Source organism: Alosa alosa, chromosome 17 (genome assembly GCF_017589495.1).
Source record: "Alosa alosa isolate M-15738 ecotype Scorff River chromosome 17, AALO_Geno_1.1, whole genome shotgun sequence".
Taxonomy (NCBI): Eukaryota; Metazoa; Chordata; class Actinopteri; order Clupeiformes; family Clupeidae; genus Alosa; species Alosa alosa.
Window position 1 is genome coordinate 7,244,957 of NC_063205.1, and position 23,279 is coordinate 7,268,235.

At 41.2% G+C, this 23,279-nt stretch overlaps 2 protein-coding genes across 4 annotated transcripts; both read right to left on the reverse strand.

Moving 5' to 3' along the window:
• Nucleotides 1–464: 464 nt before the first annotated feature.
• On the reverse strand, nucleotides 465–4,419 carry LOC125310921. The gene is made up of 10 exons (XM_048268719.1): nucleotides 4,177–4,419; nucleotides 3,416–3,500; nucleotides 3,162–3,311; nucleotides 2,918–3,069; nucleotides 2,672–2,808; nucleotides 2,468–2,561; nucleotides 2,236–2,327; nucleotides 1,902–2,128; nucleotides 1,621–1,792; nucleotides 465–889 (listed from the first exon to the last, which is right to left on the reverse strand). The coding sequence occupies exons 2-7, from the start codon at nucleotides 3,495–3,497 to the stop codon at nucleotides 2,238–2,240; spliced, it is 705 nt and encodes a 234-aa protein (XP_048124676.1). The 5' UTR covers nucleotides 3,498–3,500; nucleotides 4,177–4,419; the 3' UTR covers nucleotides 465–889; nucleotides 1,621–1,792; nucleotides 1,902–2,128; nucleotides 2,236–2,237.
• Nucleotides 4,420–6,008: 1,589 nt separating this feature from the next.
• rpap3 (RNA polymerase II associated protein 3) lies at nucleotides 6,009–16,977 on the reverse strand. Of its 3 annotated transcripts, none has more exons than XM_048268718.1 (17): nucleotides 16,807–16,977; nucleotides 16,193–16,351; nucleotides 15,946–16,095; nucleotides 15,708–15,824; nucleotides 15,394–15,521; nucleotides 15,180–15,301; nucleotides 14,919–14,989; nucleotides 14,701–14,832; nucleotides 14,452–14,579; nucleotides 13,876–13,997; nucleotides 13,540–13,610; nucleotides 13,275–13,370; nucleotides 12,939–13,171; nucleotides 11,290–11,485; nucleotides 10,882–10,979; nucleotides 10,672–10,772; nucleotides 6,009–6,321 (listed from the first exon to the last, which is right to left on the reverse strand). In XM_048268718.1, exons 2-17 carry the CDS (start codon nucleotides 16,343–16,345, stop codon nucleotides 6,236–6,238), a joined length of 2,004 nt encoding a protein of 667 aa, XP_048124675.1. In that variant the 5' UTR covers nucleotides 16,346–16,351; nucleotides 16,807–16,977; the 3' UTR covers nucleotides 6,009–6,235. The 3 variants fall into 3 exon arrangements, with proteins under 3 accessions (XP_048124675.1, XP_048124674.1, XP_048124673.1); XM_048268717.1 differs by having other exon boundaries at nucleotides 16,193–16,347; nucleotides 16,811–16,976; XM_048268716.1 differs by having other exon boundaries at nucleotides 16,811–16,976.
• Nucleotides 16,978–23,279: the final 6,302 nt, after the last annotated feature.

Sequence of the window (23,279 nt, forward strand, 5' to 3'; positions counted from 1 at the left end):
CTGTGAATGGATTCTCTAATTGGTTAAAACATCCCTCCACATTCTTGCATGTTTCAGTGTCTCTTTGATCACGAAATACACCCTGGATGACTGACTCTTTTGCATGCTCATGAATTTCCTGCACAATATCCTCCATAGAGGTCACAAAAGAATTAACAACAGACTGGGCTACAACTGCTGCCTTTAGATCTGAAATGACAGAGGCACAACTATTTACAAGGTGTTCTGACGATAATGCTGGCTCTGACTCAACCTCAGCCTCATATGTCTCTTCTGCGGGATTTGCATTAGTACTATCAAGAACGGTTTGACAATGTGGTGGTTCAGTTTCAACAATAACATCACATGCACTATTCACATGACACTTATTCAGATGCTTCCTAAGACCAGAAAAACTATTGAAAAAACGTGAGCATCCCACTTGGCCACATTGAAGATAAAGAGTCCTTCCCCGTTACAGAGTCCATGTATTACTTTGAGGTGCTTTACTAGATTGTTTGCTTCACCAAAGACATTGCTGCAAAGAAAGCACCTCATTGTTTAATTTCAAGAGTGCCTAACGCACCATTCTTGCTCGCAACTCTGCAATTCTTGGTGTTTCCTTAGTTTTCCCCACGTCAATGTTGTAAATGGAAGTTTGCAGAAAAGTGAACAAGTTGTTCAAGACAGGACTGTAAGATGTACCAAACACATAGTGGGCCTTGAAGAGAAGCTTGAAGAGAAGCTCATCCAGGGTTCCAACCGAGCTGGTGGCTTGGCATGGAAGTGCATGCTTGTCGATGGCAATGAAGAAAGAGTGAATGCTGCTTTTTGTGGGTCCCTGAGCAAGGAGGTAGGGCTGACTGCTTTGAGCGATGTTGTCAAGATGCTGCTGCACGCTTGTTCCCGTCTATAACAAAACACATTCAACAACACTATTTATTAAAACAATAACATGAGATCACTGCAATCTCTAAACAATTTAAGGATTCAAGAATTTTATGTCACATGCATAGAATTACTTGCGCAAAGCACATGCAGTGAAACTGTAAGGTTCTCCAGAAGAAAGAAAGGTTCAAAGGGAAGAGTGCTGTGTGTGGGATAGGTGCTCGTAGTAGTATGTGGTGTATAACGTTGGTGTGTGTGTGTGTGTGTGTGTGTGTGTGTGTGTGTGTGTGTGTGTGTACTGTAGAACTTTGAGTGAGGACAGAAATGAGATAGATAAAATGATACGCCTGAACGAGAGTATAGTTCCATGTCAAATCAGCCTAGAAAATCGCCACGTTTCATTTTCCGTTGGTCTTATTACACTTTCTAACTTGAGGAGACAAATATTAAATAGGAAAATTACCGGAAATCTTAGTAACTTTTAAACATGATGCTAGCACGTGAGAAGTTAACGGTCTAATCAGATTCAATGATCTATGCTAGGCTGTAGCTAAAAGTTGTATCGCCAGACTCACAGAACGGCTGGATGAACGGGAAAAAGGTAAACATCATTAAAAACATTGTTTTGCTCGAGGGGAGGTGGAAAATGAGCTTAATTCCCCAAATGGTGGAATATCCCTTTAACATTATGCCATCATTTTCCACCATCCTCAATATATTTAGCAACATGCTTCTCCACATTCAAAGACTTACCTTTTTCAACTTCAGTAGATGTCTCAGCATTGCGCATTAAATCAAGAAGGTCTGTGGAGGGGACCAGTCCATGGCTTTCCTTAATGACTCCTGCTTTGAAAGTGGTAGGCCACCTCTCCAGGAACTTGTTGGCAGTCTGCTCACCAAACATCACTCTAAAATCTTGTTCTATCTGTAGTTTGAAAAAGAAAAAAAAAGAAGAAAAGGAGGACAACCTGAGTTGGTACCTTGTGCTACATTTTACAATATGTCTCAGTATTCAATGAATGTAGATGCCATACCAGTCCTGGTGTGTCTAGGAACCGTGGAAATACTGAGAAGACCTCTGCTGATTTGTTCTCATCATTGACCATGGCGTGGCGGTATACGAAAGTGACTTTCATCTTTTCAGGGATGGTCTCCTCATCAGCAGAGTGTCTCAACAAAGCGATAGCACATTCCACTTCCTCGTCAGTCAGGACTCTGTCGGCAGTAAAGGGTCTAGTACGCCCATGGCCTGGCCCACCAACTTTAGAACAAGACAATTTTGTTGTTGCTGTTAATAACTACACAGTTGTATATCCTCCTTTAAACACATTTCACAGGTTAATAATTCCACCTCATGATAAATATTACCTTTAGGAGCTTTCCTCAGCAGCTTTTCGTTGAATTGTCTTCAACCGCCATGCAATGTAACCTGAACCACTTTCAGGATCGTAGTAATGTTCCTATGTATAATGTATGCACAGTGTGATATATACATTCATATGATCTCTGAGCTTTGGATAAAAGCGTCTGCTAAATGCATAAATGTAAATGTAAATCTCAGCAGTTCGAAGGGCAAATTTATTTTAAAACCTTTACTTACATAGCCATTCTGTGAATATGGGTCTTCAAGGTATGGAAACAGAGCGACAATCCCCTGTGCATACATCACTTTTACACTCCGGGGCGGAGATGTCCTGGTGTATTCAATAATCAACATTCATAGATAGCATTGAACAACATGACCTAAACAATAATTGCGATGTTTAAACAATGTCTCATGATAACATATTTGATCCATACTTACCCATGTGTTTCCGTCATCTCTGCAGTAAGTATGTTGATGAGCTGTCTTCTGGTTGAATCTGTAATTGATTTTGTTTTCGCATACTCCTCCATGACACGGTCACCTCCAGGCTTTGTCGTCAAGATTTTTTCAATCAGCTAAGAAATAAAATGTGCAGTATTGTATTTTGAAAAATACTTGGCAATTATGAAACAAATAAAATGCACCTCATACACATATGAATCAAACTCCCCACACACAACTCACAGCTTTTGCTTCATAGTTAATGTGGCAAGGCCTTTTAGGTTGACTTCCTTCGGCTGCAACTGGCTCCTCAGCTGGGTCACACAAGGAGAAGTTGAGGATCACTGTGTCTTCAGATGCAATAGAGCATGGAGATGATGTGGACTGAGGGTTACCTGAGCATTGGGAAATAAGAACACAATTACATAGTTCAACACTTCCACTTCAACTATGTGTGTGTAGTCTTATGCAGGTAGGCAGCAATTACCAGGTGCTTCATTGGCCAATGAAATTAGGAAAGGTCCATGGAACTCTTGTACGATCTCCTCAAAAACCTCAGAGTCGACCTCTGTGTTAGACTGGTCATAAACCTTGATGTCCAACCGTCTGTCTTCAGCAATGTTACATTTTAGACTCACTAGAGTAAAAGAAATAAACAGTGCACAAAATGTTCTGATGAGAAACAATTGCAATATGCCACCACTTGATTAGGCTACTTTCAATCCGAATTTAGTGACTAACCTTCTCTCAAGAAATCACCGAATGTTAGTTCAGGCAGCTTGATGTACATCTGCACTCCGCCAAACGAGACACGCAGCAGCATTTTCTGTTAAATTTAAATTTAAGGAAGGTTGAATAACTGTTAATATCCATATCCATCAAAACATTCTCTCAAAGTTATTAGAAAACGTAATGGTCTAATAAACACTCACGGACGTATGGTATCAATAGGCTGATATACGGGGTGCTAATAAACTTGTTAGCTGAGAGTATAACCTCCTGTCTTTCTAATGACTTTCTTGCCATTCAGCAATTGTTGAAATTACTCTCAATGTCTGGTTTCAGACAGGCACAAGTCAAGCACGACAACATAACATCTTGCAAATTATTTCAACTTGGGCAGAAACCACGTTGTCAAGCTAACTTGCTAACATTTTGGTACGTTAACCCAACGTCACCCACCCGGCCGAACAACTTCAATTATCACTAACCCATACATTGCACGGTGTTAACAAGTAAATAAAGTCTAAAAAATGTGTCATTTAAATGAATTTCGTTATCAACTGTATTACTTCTAAGTTCTTGACGTGGTATTGCAGTCGAATGCATCTGAACTTGAAGTCAGTGAGGTATATTGATTAGCTAACTACATCTATGCATGCCTAGCTTAACTTAATAATTTACCATCGCCTATCATCGTCAATGTATTGCAAAAGTTGGTCGTAAGTGGAAAAAATATCTAGCTAGATGGTGAAAACCTACAAATGTTCATACAAACTTACCACGATAGGTCTGCTAGTGGGGAAAGAGACAATTTCCAACGTGCCACTGCCAGCTTGAGCTCCAGTTCAGTTCTAGGATTTTCCGCGGGGAATCATCACCATGTAGAGTAGATTTGGTCATTGTGTGCATGTTGGACTTAACTCTCACTTTTGACACTACTATTTAGACGATTTTACTCTGTACATTGTTATAACTACTCTATCCAGAGGAAAATAGGTTTACTCTGCAATAATGACACTCCATTTTTTACTGTGTACGATCCCCTGTTAATTGCCATGCCATAAGACAGACATGTAAAACGCAGGGTGATGTGGATGTTTTTGGAGTTAGCTGCAGAAATGGGGCATCATGGGGTATTTTTATTAGTCCAACATACATGGTGTCCTTTACCCCATCCTCAAGCCTGGGCAGTCCAGTTACTCAGAGAGTAACATTTATGTGGGGCTGACATCCTGCATTTTTTACAATATAAAACTTAAGTAGTCACTTCATGGATTATGGGATTGAAATGTCTAAAGTGTCACAGTCACAGGGCATGCACATATGGGCCATGGACTCCTGAGTTAAGTGAATCTGGTGACAGATCAGTGGGACAAAATACTCTTCCTTCCCAAGGACTTCTGACACATTTCACATTTTACTGCACAGCTAAATGCTACCCAGCATGTGCCTATGTGTGGTACTTAAATGGTGAAAACAAGTGATGTATATATTATAGCTGAAAATGCCAGCTTCTCTATCAGCTCAGCCAGTCCAGTGTACAGCAGCTGATGAAGGTGTACTTGCCTGTGTGCCAATCAATCCAATTATATGAATTATACAAAACTATACAAATGTTGAGACGAACACTGAACTGATTGTTTTGCTACATTATTCCCTGTACATTTTTATTTCTTGCAGATGGCCCAAAGAATGTCACTATATCTCTGGACCAAACTCAGGACAAGTAGGGGTGAAGGTCACTTTTGAGTGTTCAGCTGTCTGCGCCCCACCATGTTTCCACAAATGGGAGGTCTATGGGAGAACACTGCATGGCAGTGAAGTGGATCTTACCATCAGTAAATATGTGGCCACTGAAACCCTGATATGCATAGCACAGAATATTGTCACTGGGGAGCTTGCAGGAGCAAATGAAACACTTGATGTTACAGGTAAGACAGCTGGCTATAATGGACAACATATAGCTCCATAATAAAGCAAATTGCTACCTATATTACCAAATTATTAAAGTATTGCTGTTGCAGTAAATATTACTAATACCGGTGACCAGACATAGATGACAGTCATGTTTGTATGTAGATGTTACTGCCTAGTAGTACTAGTTGGTGCAACTTAGGATAATTTTGCAAAATTTGCTTTACCATAATGTTTCCCCTCCAAACAGATCCTGACTGGTGCGGCTGTGATTCATTGTGAAAATGCTTCCTCTACTGTAGGTTGACATCAGATGAAGTGCTTTTGTATAAAGGATATCTAAACAATTAAACATTACCGGTATTTGTAATTCTGATCTCAAGATGCAACTAAAACGCAAGTCATACTGTATAAACAAAAACATGCTATGACAACATGATGTAGCATTTTTCAAATGAAAATCTGCCTTTTAAAGAAATCCTTGTGCATCTCTCTCTCTCGCTCTCTCTCTCTCACTCTCACTCACACACACACACACACACACACACACAAATAAATCCGTAAAACAAGTGATGTAAAGAATTGATCAATATAATATGGATGGAGCAGCCTGGACAAATATGGCATTACCTCAACATTACCTCAACATTACCTTATCATCATTTTACACAGATAAAACGAGTCACAAGAGCTCATCTTTCTTCACCTATTTAATTCATTGTAAAGCACAATCACACTTGTGACATATGACATTCATTCACCTTCTCCTTTGGCCCGACTGGGTCTGTACAATGTCAGTGTCAATTCCAGGGCTATATTCCACAATGTAATATCCCAGAAACATAGTTCAGCTCCACCTGGTAGGATATATTCATTCACCGGCAGCTCTAGATTGCTGCCTTGGTTCTCCTCTCAGCACAGATGTCATACTCCATACTTCTTCTGCAGGGCCTGGACGGACGCATCCTTAAGCCCAGCTTGCTGTATAGTCTCAAAGAGCTCCTGGATCCCTAAAATATACAGTAATACAGTAAATAAACAGTATAGCAGAGATATAAAATATCCCACAAAACCAAAAAGCTTTTCTGCATCGTACAACAGAGACATCACAAGTACAGCATGCAGTGAGCTGCTTGTTGGTGGCAAACTAAACTGGAAACAGGAAGCAGGTTCCAGTGTACTCTCAATGAAAGGAAAGCCATTTGGCAACGGCACAATGCACTTGTGTTGGAGAAATATAAACTCTTTATATATCTGCTAGCTTATAATGATAATTAAGAAAAGTTATTGCACTGTTTTAAAACACCTATAAGTGATATGTTTTTCAGTTTAGTTCATATGCATCCTTATGATGCTGTTTTAGTTCACATGCTTCCCTATGATGCTGTTTTAATTCACATGTACTGTCACATATATGAATCTTCTGTTCTGTCATTTTGACTCTGTTTAGTTATGACCTCGGCACTTTAAGCCGGGTCATATAGGTTTAGTCAGAATTTTTTTTTTTTTTTTCTTTTTTTAGCATGCCCAAATTTCCGTCAATGATTCCCGGGACACTGAAAGACCGGAATTTTACACGAAACTTGGTGGACATGTAACCCCACATGGATAGCATGGAACCATCGTTTTTCGTTTTGATCTGTAGCCCCCCCGCTGAATTGGACCCCCGAAGGAGGGTAGGGCAGACACAGTTTTCTGTGAATATCTCTAAAACCGTAGGGTTTAGGAGGACCATTTTTTTTGTATGTTGATCTCAAGGGGCCATGTCAACCCATTCCATAACCACTCATTTCATGTATAGCGCCACCTAGTTAAACACAAAAAAGTAAAAATGAGGTGGTGTAATTGAAGGTATCTGTGACCTAACATAGTCAAAACTGCACGAAATTGGAAGTGTAGGATCATTATGACACCCTCTGTATGCATGAAAAGTTTTGTGGAATTCCGTTCATGGGGGGCCACACAATAAATTAATTTATGTTACTATACACCAACTGGCCTGTAGGTGGCCGGAGACAGTTTTCTGTGAATATCTCGAGAACCGTAGGGCCTAGGAGGTCCACATTTTTTTTGTATGTTGGTCTTAAGGGTGCACGTCAACCCATCCCATTACCACTTATTTCATGTATAGCGCAACCTAGTTAAAAATTAAAAAGCAAAAAATTAGGTGTTTTCATCTCAATATCTCTGACAAGGTCAAACCTGCACGAAATTAAAAGTGTAGGATCATTATGACACCCTCTGAATGCATGCCAAGTTTTGTGTACTTTCGTTCATGGGGGGCCTTACAATAAAATAATTTGTGTGTACATTTAGTGACGTACACCAACAAGGATTCCCGGGACACTGAAAGACCGGGGTACACAAAACTTGGTGGGCATGTAACCCCACATGGATAGCATGGAACCATCGTTTTTCGTTTTGATCTGCAGCCCCCCCGCTGGACTGGACCCCCCGAAAGGAGGGTAGGGCAGACACAGTTCTCTGTGAATCTTTTATGGTATGTTGGTCTCAAGGGCCCACATCAACCTGGCTCATAATCACTCATTTGTGATTTGCCCCCCCCCCTTGGTCAAAAATGAAAAAATGCAATATTATTCTGCTTTAATCGCCCTATCTTCAGTTAAGATGTTCAGAACTGCACCAAATTTTATGTGTATGATTGACCTGGCATTCTCTGGGGTCTGGGGGTATGCCAAGTTTCTCGTAGAATTTCATCCATGGGGGGCTAAAAAATTAGGTTATGTGTACATTTAGTGACTGTACACTCATTGGCCTGTAAATGGCGGTGCACACATATAAACATGCACACACACAGGCACCCACATACTATCGGGTATTAGAACGGCCGATACATAATTACAAATTCAATAGGATCAAAAGAAAGCCAAAATATTCATCATCATCATCATGGCTGCATTTTCAGTATTGGCGATAAGTAGTCGTTTGTCCACTAGATGGCGCATCGTTGCAGTGAGACGTTCCTACAAGGACTGTAATTTACCGCAGCGAACATCTAATAAGGACAGGACGATGTTCACATGAAGTGTAAGTGAGGATGAAGTGAGGATGTTTATCGTTTATTTGTTTTTACTGCAGGTACGTTAATCTTGTAATATCAATAAGGACCTAGGTAATGTTACCGTTAAGCGTTGGTTGAGTGATGGAGGCCCATTTGATTGATTGCATTTGTAGAAAACTATAAATGCGGTTATACCAAGCAAATTGATAGCAGCACTGTTTGTATCTTTCGACTGTCATTTATTGCACGCTGCTACAAAATCATTCTGTGCAATGGAAGATTTACCAACGTTACAATCGGTCTGATACAGTTTTGCCTATACATGCGTTGAGACTGAGATGCCTGTTTATTTTGTTTTTAAGTGCGTGCAGGGTGTGAGAGGGGAATCGATGTGCTTTGATTCCAGCTTGGTAGTTGTAGTCTGTGAAATTAAAAAGCACGTGTGTGTGAAGTATCCAAACAATGACACCTTCATTTCATTATGGCTGCTTTAGCAACACACCTTAAGCTACTGTGTAGTGGGTCCCATTTAGAAGTGGCTACTTCATTCGCGCTTTCCTTGACTCATGGAACTGCGTGAATGTTATTACAACTTTTCGCCACGATATGGCAGTTTAAGTCCGCTTGATACTGTAAGTCGTAAGCCATTGGTTTCCAAAGGAGATTTTATTTGTGTCGCCAGCATAGCCTATTGACAATTTATGTTGTAAATAGGCCTACCTTATAATCCTACCTGTAGCTTAGGGAAGCTAACCGCTTTCTATTAGGATCTAGTTTGTTAGTTACAGTTTTGTCATAACTCCCTAATGCATTTTTGCATTTAGAATAGCCAGAGCGTGTATATCTCAATCTGAAAATTAAACAATATCGGGTGCCTATGGACTAGGCTGGGTGAACCCAGCCTGATCTGCCCGCTATTTATTTTTTGATTTGTTAAAAGATTGAGCTTGGTCTGATGAAAGCCAGACTAGCCATGGACCTCAGTTACACAATGCAAGGGAACATGAATCAGCCTATATTTGCAAATAACAATAACGGACAAAAGCTCTTCAACTTTGGCCCGTTAAAATGTGTATGAACAGTCTAGCTTACGCATTTCATCAAGGCCCATTTGGACATGTCAGTTATTTGCACCACTGGTTAGATGTAAAACAGCATTTCGTTTCAGACTACTGTTACTTAATTTGTGCATTAACAATAACGTTTCAGACTACTGTTACTTAATTTGTGCATTGACAATAAAGTATTGGTGTAAGATGACTAAAATCTTATGTAGAAGAAGAAATATTCACAAAAAATCCATTCATCCAAAAATGACCTTTGTTTTTGATAGCTGGTAAAAACGGCATGGAACTGACAGAGATGTTTTTGTTTATAAATACATAAAAAATAAATAAATAAATAAACATTATGCTGATACCTTTTGCTTTTCCCAAATACAATGTAGCCTACAGGTGTAAGTGACCTTTCATCAATCCAGTTGCAATGGATGAACTGTGATGACCTGCCCTACTTGTGATTGTTTAGAGATTTTAAAGGTTTTATAACAATGCTACATCTTCTTTGGCTATTCTACAATCTATTCACCTTTTCAGCACAAGTAGGCTACTTTCTGTGCAGCCGCACACACACACTCAGGCATGCCAAACAAGCATACACAAAAGTTTCAAGAGTGGGGGATGGAGTAAAAGATGGAGACAAATTGAAGTGTGATTTATTTTCGCGGAATGGATGTACAGGACTGAGCGGCGGTCATATTTTGTACCGCTATGCGGTACATCTAGTTATAAATCTTATGTTTTGTATATTATTGTGTCTTAGTCTGCGAACATGAACCTTGTGTTCTGTTTATAGTTCCTCTTTTGCTAAAATCCAGACATGCATAATATCCAGATATGCTGAGTCGCCCAAGTGAAAGTTTAAAATCAACCACAGAGGAACGGAGCGAAGCTCATGTCACAATTTCGGAATGCGTTGTCTGACCTGAGGGTCAAGCTATGTCATGTTTTAGGCCATATGTTAACTGTCACACCCTGATTGTATGACATAAAAGAAGCTTGCCTGCAGAACATGTCAGAGTTTGGGTACGAACCATTGTTTTGTCTCATTCTCTCTCTTTGCAAAGATAATACAATTGTATTGTTCTTTTGGATCACTGGCTCCTGTCTTCATTTTGTGTCAAAGCGTACAAAATTATCAACAACTTGGAACGCTAACACCGTGATGTGTGTTTGAATCAGGCAATAGCCACATTTGGGCAGAGCCAGAATATTGATCCAAGACAAACATACATCCATGACCTTTTCCTTGCTCAAGACAGATAACTGATAGTTTATACCTTTCTTCTCTGCAGATGACATGAACATGACTGCCATGTCGAATCGCCTCACGCTAGCCAGGTTCTTGAGGATGTCCAGGATGAGTGTAGGCTTTTCATTCCTGAACAGAGGAGGACAGTTCAGCAGTTACTGTATCTATAAAGCATACCTGCTGTGAAGCATTTCAGGCGGCAGAAAATAAGTCAGACTCACACACCAATCATACTTACTTGATGTAGTAATTCTGGAGAATCCTCAAAATCTGATTCAAAATTTCAGGTTCTAGGGAGTTCTGAAAAATTCTGGTGTAAGCCTCTGGTTGAATTTGCTAAAACGAAACGTGAGAGATAAACGTGAAAACAATGCTTCGCGTTCTCCTGTTTGTAGAAATGTTTTGCCCAATGTGAGGCTATCCTAATGACAATTTGAACATATTTGTATTGCAATGAGCAGTTCACAGGACAAAAATATTTTGATGATTAAAATCAGTTACTGCACTCATCAGTAAAGCAGGCGATTAGCCAACAAAGGCAGATCAGTGATTAAATATTGTGTTTGTTCAACATAAAGCCCAGAGAAAAGTACATTTGCTCTCTTGCATAAGCAGATAAGGTGTTAGCAGCAGCAGCAGCACACACCTTTAAATATCTGTAAATCATTTCAGGCCTTTCCCCGATCTTCCTCAAGTCGGCTTCTAACTGGAAACTGTTGCCTGGCGGGCTTGGTGGGACATCAGACTCCTGGTGGCTTGAGGAGGTGGCCTGCTCTGAGGCGTCTGGGAGCCTCTCTACCCGCTTACTCCCTGAGGCTTTTGAACGGTCACCCTCAGGTTCCCTGACGCAGAGTGAAACAGTGAAACATGGTTTTAAAGAGAATATTAATGATCTATTTAGCATCCATCCAAGTTTATTGATCAATCATCAATTTACGTCATAGCGTTATATGTCCTTTCAACATGAACATTTAGAACAGTGCAAGTATCAGCGTGCAAGTTCCTACATTACGAGGTGAGCAAATCCCTTTTCCTGAGTTTCATAGTGTCTTTAGTAGCAGGTTTCAGTGGCCAGTTGAGCAAGTGTTCAAAAGGCTGTGTTGACATTTCTTAAAATAAATCTGTAGGGTGGCGATTTCTCCCCTGACATAGCACAGGTGAGGTGTTACCTTCAAAAGCACATGGTGGCACAATACATAATCTGTTAAAATACCCACCCTTCCACGTACAAAGCATTGAACGTATTGCACACACTGGTTATTCAATGGAGTCCACAACTCCACCTCTCTCAGGTTGTTTGTGATGTATGGCTGCTTAGCTCACTGAATTGAACTGCAAGTGACCTTAAACTGGCCTGAGCTGCTCTGTCTGTCTGTCCTATTTACGACAATGACACTGTTGCCTTGTATATCGTAATTTCCCAACTATTAGCCGCGGCTTATACATTGATTTTGCTAAATTTCTTCAGCTATGAGGTTAATACACGGGGGCAGTTAATATGGTATTAATATGGTTTTGTTTCTTTTGACTTGTATAAAACACGGTCCTGCGGCTTATACACAATGCGGCTAATACACAGGAAATTACTGTACAGATGTTTATGCACATGAACATATTAGACTATTTACATTTATGGAACTTTATTTGTTATTAAACATATTAAATCCTCAGTCACAGTAGACACCATTGAAGGCCTGAAACAAATTTTATGGTAGGCTACCTAATGGCTGATGGGACAAGGGTGAACCTTTCAATGAAGGTTTCTGTTGGCAATGTTTGTTCTCCTCACTTGAAATCCTTGACAAACTCTTGAGAAAGTAAAAAAAGGTGGTGATAAGCAAAGCAAACCACTCGACAACCCAGCAAACACTCTGGTTCACCGGAGTACCACAAAAGATGAGAAATTGTGGCAAAGGTGTTTATTTCACTCCTATGTGTGAAAACCCTCTGCTGAATTTGAACGGATTTGTGACTCCAGTGTCTCCCCCAGAATTGAATTCCATTTGTGGTGGTTGGTTTGCAGAATTAACTTGAATACAACAGTTTTAAACAAATTAGCACCGCGTGGTTATGATGCTAACCAGATTTAAGCACAATTTAGTACAAACTGGAAAATCATTGTGTGGTGGTCAATGTTGATATTGTGATGGGCCGCCACAAATAAGTCAATGTATGGGAAACACTGGACTCACAGTCTTTACAGATCACAGAACCTTACATAACACAATGGACACATAAATAGCTAGGGATAACCTAATGGTTAATCCCAATTGTTTGATTGTAACAGAATCTTACTTGGCTGGAGATTGTGAGACTGGGTCCGGCAGCTCCTCGATCTTCTGTATTTTGGCAGAGGGGGATGATCCTAGTGATGACCCTTCACCTTTAGCCTTACTCTCAGCCTGAACTGCCAGTGGTGATGGGACCCGGGTTTCAAGGGAGACAGATCCACCTGCCGTGCTAAGGGACTTGTCTGAAGGGGCAATATCTCCTTTGATCTCCTCAATTTCCACCCTTCTTAGTGGCCTCTGTAAAAACATAGGTAGAAACAGAACATAATGATGTCGTGAAGGGCACTCAAAAAACACTCAAACTTTTAAAGAAGCATTAGAGAGTGAAAATGTGACTTACAGTTGAGCGCAAGTGAGGTGGCTTGCTTATTGGCTGGATTACTCTTCTCTGACTGTGCTCTCCGACTTTCTCTGACGTTCGGCCCGCATTAATGTCCTTGGCAAAATGAGAGGAAATTTTGACTTATGACTAACTGTTCTGAGTGAGGCTCGAAAATAAACATTTATTATTTAAATAAACATTTATTTACAGGACATGTGATTCTAAATGTCAAAATAAAAGTAATGTCAGTGGGGTTATACTAGTAAGTCATTTGTGAATTTACCATTTTAATCTTGTCGAGTTCATTTACAGCTAGCTTGTTTCCAGGCTCCAACTTCAGCACTTTTTCAAAGTCTATACAAGACAAAACATTTCTCTGAGTAAATAATCTGCTACTTTACTGAAGCAAAACATAAATGCACCTTAAACATCACAGACATCCATGACCATGTCTGACTGCATGAAGACAACACATATTTCTTTCAACAGGTTGGAGGATGCTCCAAGTTAATATCAGTGATTATGTACTATGGAACCAGGATGTTAAGAAAAATGATAGCTATTTGAAAGACTTGTGGAGAGATAAGATTTTATGCCAGCTTTTGTGCCATCTATACACCTGCTTTGGCTTCTTGCAGCTTTCCCAGAGCAGCTCTAGCTGTTCCCCGTCTGGCAAAGGCTTTAGAGTAGGTACCATCCAAAGCTATGGCTATACTACAGTCATCCTCTGCTTCTGCATATCTGGAAAAAGAAAAGGTCAAGAAAGCATGAGGTCAGGATTCAATCAATCCATACTGAATGACATTAAACTATAGCAAGACAACTGAAAATAATAAGAATAATAAATATCTACTCAAACAGTGTTTCCCACAGAATTGAATTCCATTTGTGGTGGTTGGTTTGCAGAATTAACTTGAATACAGTTTTTAACAAATTAGCACAGTGTGGTTATGATGCTAACCAGATTTAAGCACAATTTAGTACAACCTGGAAAATCATTGTGTGGTGGTCAATGTTGATATTGTGGTGGGCCCCCACAAATAAGTAAATGTATGGGAAACACTGACTCAAATTTCTAGTCACTTTTCCATAAGTATCCCACAGGAAGGTGTGTAGAGGTAATTACCTCTACAAGTTGAGGCAATTGCCTCTACAGCCATTGAACAACAACTGGCAGTTTCAAAGGGTTTCGTACCTCTCCAGTTTCAGGTAAGCCATCGCCCGGTTGGCTGGAAGGAGAACGTTGGTGGTATCTACCTCCATGCCCTGTGTGTAGCATTCTACGGCAGCTTCATATTTCCCCTCTTTGAAGTAAGCATTGCCCTGAAGAAGTCACACCGTTAGAACAGGCTGTTGTCATCTTTCATAGTCATACAAGATGCCAGACTTCATACATTAGGGCATTTCTCCTTTGTGAATTGTACACGTGGTGGAAAAGGCCTACCCGGTCCTTGTGCAATACTGCCTCCTGTCTTTTTTGTTGCTCCTCAAGCTTTTTCTGCAGGGCAGGGTCGATCACAGTCTCTCTCACTTTTCCTTGCTCTCCTTTGTCTGAGGGTCCCACTTTAGCCAAGGCCTTAGACGTGGTAAGAGATTAGCTCATGCTTAGCACACAGCACATATTCATTCCTTTCATATTCACAGTGCAGTGCAAAGTTGTACCTCTTTGACTTTTTTCAGCTCATTCTGAGCCTCCAGGTTGCCAGGTTCCAGCTTGAGAACAGTCTCGTAATCTTGCAACAGTCAACAAATAAATCAATTTTAGTGCAATAGCATACATAACTGGAAACTGGCAAAAGTACCAAAAGTACGTAAAAGCTTTACAGAAGTGTTAAAAACCGGACACACTTTATCCTCTAACACCATCCAAGAGGCTGGTTCTTTTATCAGTTCATCTATTGATCAGACTTAATGTCCATGCACCTTCAAAGGCAGAGCGATAATTCCCCAAGGCAAAACGTGCAGCTCCTCTTCGAGCATAAGCTTTGACGTATTTACTGTCCAGAGCAATAGACAAATTGCAGTCTGACTCAGCAACAGCATATCTGTGAAAATAATTAAGCATATTATTTTATGTTTCACTATGATAAATAGCTATAGTATCATACATCAACCAAGCATAAAGTAGATTCCATACTTTTTGAGTCTGAGGAAGCAAGCAGCCCTGTTGGTAGGGAGGATGGGGTTATGTGGATCAGCATCCATGCCTCTGGTATAGCACTCCAGAGCGTCATCATACTTTCCTTGCTTAAAAAGCTGGTTTCCCTGGAGAGCAACATAAGAGTTTTAACCTCGCAGACACAAATTATATATACTGTACTACTACACAAACACATGGTGTCAGGTGCATAGATAAACTGTACATCCCAAAATATCATGAATCCCCCAAAATATTTTTACCAAAAAGAAATTCAAACATTGACAAACACAAAACTTTTTGAGGTCACAAACTTTTTCCTTCTCAGCCAGAGCTGCCTCTTGGTCAACCTTAACAGCACCGTCCTCAGAATCCGACTCGTTAGACTCCTCTTGACTCTCTTCCTTGTCTACCGAATCCAGAGCTTTGTCCTGTCAAAAATAGCAAGAACTGGAGTAAGTCTCAAACATGACTAACCGCAAAAAGAGAACATTGTCAGAAAAAGGGGCAGATGGCATTACACTTATTTTTATGATCATATTAACATATTACCACATCAAATTTCTCCCAGGCCTGATAGTCATATGACTTGATCCGACTTGATTTCTTGTCTTCGTTGAGAGCATCCTTGTCTGACAGTTTGCTTTTTGTTTTACGCTTCTTCTTTTTGAAATCTTTGTTTCTCACTGGTGGTATATTTTTCTGCCAAAAACAAAAATAGATACAACAACGCGCGTCTTTAGATAAAACGCTAATGGATAATGGCTATTTAAAAAACAAACAAAAAATCCAGTCATACTGAGCTGTCTCCCTCGTTCCCTGTACGGAGTTGTACGTCCTTCTTCTTTATGTCAGCTTCCCAGCTGTTAAGTTCTCTCATGAAGTTTTGGAGATCTTCAGTATTCTGACGCATTTGCATCTGAAGTTCTATGGCTTTGTTCCCACTGCTCATCGCTGTCTTATAATGTTACCATAAGGCCAAATTGCCAATGTTAGACAATGCTAAATCATAAGACCAACTGGCAGTTTAACAGATGATCTGGAAAATGTACTTATCAAGCTCTCCTTTTTGGTTACATACCCTGCCAGCACTAACAGTTAGCATCCGTTAATGTCTGCTAACGCTAGGTTTCTAACACGTGAGTTACGCGTTACTTGGCTACCCTAACAGACGTGACAACTACAACTACACATTTATACCTGCAATGTTAACGTACTGTAACCATCTAACAAATAAACCAACAGATGATACGGGGGACATAGAGTAAATACTTTATTATCATCAATGTAACGATTTAAGATAACGTTAGAAGGCAAGCTAAAAGCCAAGCTGACATAACATTACAAGCTAACATTACAGCTAACTTTTTCAGCCAGCATTTTTTCTCAAAACCTTCCTGAACCAGACACTACCTACTATTGTGGTGCAAATGTCTTTCAGTGGAAACCCACGGTGGTGCTGTTCTGTAAAAACACTGTTTGGCGCATCCGAAACTAACAGGGTTTCTAGAAATGCACTGATAGAAGCACGGTGGCCGTGGTCGACTAGAATTGACGTTTTCTGTTTTGAACTTGCCGTCATGACATCCATGTACCAGAATACTTTGCGCGTGGCTCTGGCAAGCACAGCTCTGTCTGCAAGGGCACATTGCTGCCTCCCCGTGGTCTATGGGCGACATTCAGAAGAGCTTAGCCAGAGACTTTCTAATGTGGAGACAGCCACAGCACTCAAAAAATACTCCATAGAAATGCATGGGGCAATAGGCTAGTGACAATGGCCCCAATTTTTTTAGATACCCCTACCGGAGGTAGAACTAAATCCAACAATGTTTTTCCTCATCTCTAAGGTCTCCCATATATGAAATGGATTCTTGGCTAAAAATATTTTACTGCTAAGATTGTTTAAATTAACAGATATTGTTATACACCCCAAAACCAAAAAAGGACTAAAATATAGCCTTTCCGTATTGGAGTTAAGGCATATAAATTAGTGCAGATCAATCACACAAGCTCTGAGACCTTTGAAACTTGGCATGTTTATAGTCAGGAAGTTTCTTTACCTACTAGAAAAGACTGGATGTGAATATCTTGATGTATGGAATGAGTAGAGACATGTAAACATACACCTAAAATAAGCGGACATGCAAAAAATGAATATCTATGCAGAATGTTTTCATTTACTTTGTGGCTGCTTTGCCAGGGATTATCATAGAAACACATAACAATAACAAGATGGCTTGTTGGAAAGGTGGGGTTGTACTGAATCCAACAATACCAAATATGTAGTATAGTATGACGAATTAGGGTGTCGAATTAGGGTGTTCTGTCACTCAATGTATGAGGTGTCCAAAATGAAAGAAAACGGAACACTGGCAAAATACAGTCTCAAGTCCGAATCACATTATCAGTGGTGAGAAGAATGTTGACAAATTCATTGTTACTGCAAGGTAAGTTACATAAGGTAAGTGCTGCTCAATATTTACATTTAATAATGATACATTTCATATGTCCCAGTATTAAACAATTCATATGAAACACAGATCCAATTGAATCAGGTTAACATTGGGATGGAACACCTTTATTAAAATATTTATATTCACTTGAATTTTGTTTTGGTCATGTCATTACTGAATAATGGAAAATAATATTGTTAGCTTTTGTCTGTCCAAACCAGCAGTGGACAGTAGAGCCTACACTGCTTAAGAAAAAAGATCCCTATGTCCAAAACCCCACAGTAGAAGTCCTCCAACGCATACCTACCCTTGCTCAGCAGAGAGTGAGATGGTGATGTCCATAAAACTCTGGCTCCATATACAGATGATATTTCCTCCAAAATCAAAGTTTCATATCATGTAGAGTGAACTACTGCAGTAAGACAAATATCAGTGAGCAGCAGCAAGTTGCAAATGTTGAGAGTGAGAGCACATCTGCACCAACAAGGCTGAGTAGGGTTGATACAACATCATTTCAAATACGGAGAGATTGTTTTATTTGTGGGAAGGCCAGCTCTAGATCAGAACCTCTGACAGCCATTTCGACTGGTACAGGCGCAATGTAAATTATAGGCCAAGTATACTTGCGTATGCAAGGAATTTGGTCTCTGCATTTATCCCATCTGTGAATTAGTGAACACACAGAGCACACAGTGAACACAATGAGGTAAAGCACACACTAACCCAAAGCAGTGAGCTGCTTTACTACAGCAGCGCTCGGGGAGCAGTGAGGGGTTGGGTGCCTCGCTCAAGGGCACCGTGGATGTGGGTATGGGAGAGCAGTGAGGGGTGAGGTGCCTTGCTCAAGGGCACCGTGGATGTGGGCATGGGAGAGCAGTGAGGGGTGAGGTGCCTTGCTCAAGGGCACCGTGGATGTGGGCATGGGAGAGCAGTGAGGGGTTGGGTGCCTTGCTCAAGGGCACCGTGGATGTGGGCATGGGAGAGCAGTGAGGGGTTGGGTGCCTTGCTCAAGGGCACCGTGGATGTGGGCATGGGAGAGCAGTGAGGGGTTGGGTGCCTTGCTCAAGGGCACCGTGGATGTGGGCATGGGAGAGCAGTGAGGGGTGAGGTGCCTTGCTCAAGGGCACCGTGGATGTGGGCATGGGAGAGCAGTGAGGGGTGAGGTGCCTTGCTCAAGGGGCACCCGTGGATGTGGGCATGGGAGAGCAGTGAGGGGTGAGGTGCCTTGCTCAAGGGCACCGTGGATGTGGGCATTGGAGAGCAGTGAGGGGTGAGGTGCCTTGCTCAAGGGCACCGTGGATGTGGGCATGGGAGAGCAGTGAGGGGTGAGGTGCCTTGCTCAAGGGCACCGTGGATGTGGGCATGGGAGAGCAGTGCTCAACCACTTCCCCCGCCTTTTTTCCTTTTTTTCCTTCTGGGTTGGGGATCGAACCGGTAACTCTTCGGTTACATGCTCGAACCCCTAACCAGTAGGCCATGGCTGTCCCCAGTACCAGAGACGAGGTCCTTCGGGCAGCTTCTGAAAGGCTTGATGAAGATGTACATCTTCAAATTCTTTCATGCCCAGATCTCTTTGCATATGATGCCAAATACCATAAAATGTGCCTTGCACACTACAGTACATATCTAAACGAAATATAACAGCAGCCATAGAAAAGATTAAAAAAAGCAGACCAATGTCTATAACAAAGCCTTTATTAAGCTCACTGAAGACATTGATAAAACAGTATTGTCCAAAGATATGAAAGTGAGGACTCAATTCTTCGACTGATACAGTACAACCCCACCTTTCCAACAAGCCATCATATGTGTTTCTATGATAATCCCTGGCAAAGCAGCCACAAAGTAAATGAAAACATTCTGCATAGATATTCATTTTTTGCATGTCCGCTTATTTTAGGTGTATGTTTACATGTCTCTACTCATTCCATACATCAAGATATTCACATCCAGTCTTTTCTAGTAGGTAAAGAAACTTCCTGACTATAAACATGCCAAGTTTCAAAAGTCTCAGAGCTTGTGTGATTGATCTGCACTAATTTATATGCCTTAACTCCAATACGGACAGGCTATATTTTAGTCCTTTTTTGGTTTTGGGGTGTATAACAATATCTGTTAATTTAACAATCTTAGCAGTAAAATATTTTTAGCCAAGAATCCATTTCATATATGGGAGACCGTAGAGATGAGGAAAAACATTGTTGGGTTTAGTTCTACCTCCGGTAGGGGTATCTCAAAAACTAAAGCCCTTTCTGACCATTTGTCACTAGCCTACTAGTTTGTCACGCCAATATGGCCGTTGTCTACACATATCCCACCCCTTCCTCGGCAAAACGTCGACATGTGAATACATTGAGCCAATCATGTGGTGTGATGTGAATACATTGAGCCAATCATATGGTGTGTTGTGAAGACATCGTGCCAATCATGTGTTGTGATCTCGCCGCTGGAGCAAGATTGGTGTCGTGAAGCCTTGCGCATGCACATTTCTGCCGAAATGGATGCCCGACGAGTGCCCAAAAAGCGTTGTTAAATGGCCGCTGAGTGGAGGGACTTGCCTAAAAGGACTTTGCTTAAACAGAGCCGGACAGTAACGGAGTACATTTACTTGAGTACAGTACTTGAGTACAATTTTGAGGGATCTGTACTTTACTCAAGTATCATTTTTGGGGAGTACTCATGACTTTACTCAAGTACATTTGAGAGGCAAATATTGTACTCTTTACTCCACTACATTTCTATCCATAACCGTGAGTACCCGTTACTTCTTCTAAAAAAAAAGGAAAAAAGAAAAATCTCGGAAACCCTCAATTTGTTGTTTCCCTCTCAAACGTGATTGGATTGTGCAGGCGCCACTGATTGGGACAGCCTATCAGCAATCACCTATAGCTTTCCGCCAAAGTCAACTCCATGGTCAGATTTAGATAAAAGACGAAACCATGGACGAAACAATGGATGAAGACGCAGCAGGTCCATCCCGGGAATGTGCCAACATGTGGCCCCACCTCGCCAGACTATTTCAATTTTCTGAACAAGTTAATGATAGTTTTCGCTTCAAGTGTTTCAATTACAAAATAGTATTTTGTATTTTAAATACGTATTTTAAATACATGTATTAGAAATACTGCCCATCCCTGGCAACATGGTAAAAAGATGAAATGACTTGATTTTACTTTCAATTCCTTTTACATTCTCCAAGGTATTAACATTAAAAATGTTCCTATGTAGGACCATTCTGTACATAAATGTAAGCACTGTGGCAGTAATGCAATATTTAGAAAATGTAGGCTACTCTTGTACTCTTGATACTCAAGTACTTTTAAAAACAAGTACTTCAGTACTTTTACTTAAGTAGACATCTGACTGTTGTACTTTTACTTGTACTTTACTCAAGTAATGAAGCTGTCTCTGCACTTAATTGGTGACTTTTCTGTACTTTTCAAGATGTTGTATTGATTAGGCCCTTAAATAGGCCAAAGATATCATGAAATCTGGATGGAAATAGGTCTCATCTGATTTTATCATATTGCTTTTTAAAACAGTATTTTCATTATTGCCATTGTTGATGGGAATACTTTAGCAATTACATATTGTCCCAAACGTATAACCTTGAAAGCACCCAAGGTGTTCTCTACAATGCATAGTGCAAGTGGTGCCTTGTCAGTGCAGCCCATTTGTGTGTGTGTGTGTGTGTGTGTGTGTGTGTGTGTGTGTGTGTTTATTTTTAAGTTACTTTTTCTGGTCACCATCTACAGATCTACCATCTATAGTAGAGGACCGAATCATATCTTCCCTGTCATTCCAATGTGCCCCTGGGGAGGGCCACAATCTGACTAACTTGCAAATGATGCCCAGCCTGGATTTGCAAAGCCCTACCTCTCAAGGGCCCCAAGATGTGAACCAGAAGTTACACGGCCAGAGCTACAGAGACATTAACATGACATCAAATGTGCACAGAGTCAGAGATGTCCCAAAACAGGCTGGAACCTCCATTAACACAAAACAGGGTGATGTATATGATGAGGAGAGCACAGAATTTGACCTGGATATGGAGAGTGTAATGGATGAAGACAATGATGGAGCACCTTTAAAGGTGACCACCAAGCTTCCTGGCCTCACTTATGGTCAAGAGCAGGGTTCCTCATTCCATGGAGGGGCTGTGTTACAGACTGTAGTGCCTTCAGAAGTTCTGTCACTTGTTCAAGTTGACCAGTACACTGAGGAGAAGCTGACTGTGGCTCCTTCTAAACATGAAGGTAATCCAGCATTGTTACAACAGGAGTAAGTACTAATGTAATCTTTTGTTTGAATATTGAGACACAGAGAAGGTAATGTTGTGTGTGGTAGGTTCATTATGAGTTTGGTGTTGTTCTGTGCAGAATTGTCTTGGTGCTCTCAGACGTATCCTCCAGCAGCAATACAAATAATCCTGTGAAAGGTACAGTAGGATGCTGTGACAGTTTTTGATAGTTTTTATCACTTCTATAGGATGTTGTTAATTTGCGGTATGACATTATTTTGATGCTCTTTACAGGGTCGGTAAAAAAGGTCACCTGCCTTAATGCTGTCCAGCAAGGCCAAGACGCCTTGAGGGTCGACATCAACAAGCTGAAAGACACTTGTGTGCAGTATAAGTGTGTCACCTGTGGGCTGAGACTTGGGTCCTGGGAAAAGTGGCGCAGACACAGAAGAATTCACATGGCGGATAGGCCACCATTCAAGTGCGCTCACTGCGGCAGGGAGTTCAAATGGCTGAACAGTCTCACGAATCATCAGCAGGCCAGTGCCGACAAGGGGGACACCTCACGGCCATCCTGTTTACAGCCGAGGAGAATCCGTGGCAAATCAAAGTCAAAATCCATCCCTGCCGGTGCCCCAGACAAGACATATCCAGGCCGGTGTCGGTTCTGCGGTGAGACGTTCTCTGAAGACATTGCAATGAGGGTCCACTTGAAGACACATCCAGAGTATAGGCCCTACCGTTGTGGCCAGTGTGGCAAAAGCTTTACTACCAAAGTTGGCCTGCAGTTCCACGGGCAGAGCAAGCACAAGGCTGAAAAGCCTTACCTCTGCTCGGATTGTGGCAAGTTTTACCAGAGCTTATCCGTGCTCAAGCCACACATGAGGATCCATGCAGTAGAACGGAAATATCTGTTCTTTCTGCGGGAAACAGTTTACCCATCAGGCGAACTTGACAATTCACATCCGTAGCCACACGGGGGAAAAGCCCTATGTGTGCTCACAGCGTGGGAAAGCGTTCAGTTCAGCAGGGGTGCTACAGGTGCACATGTGCATACACACAGGGGAGAGGCCATACAGGTGTGAGGTGTGCGACCTGCGCTGTGTCAATTCCAGCCAGTTTTGTAGACACGCACTCGTACACAGTGGTGAAAAGCCTTTCACTTGTGTCCACTGCAGGAAAGGTTTTTCTGC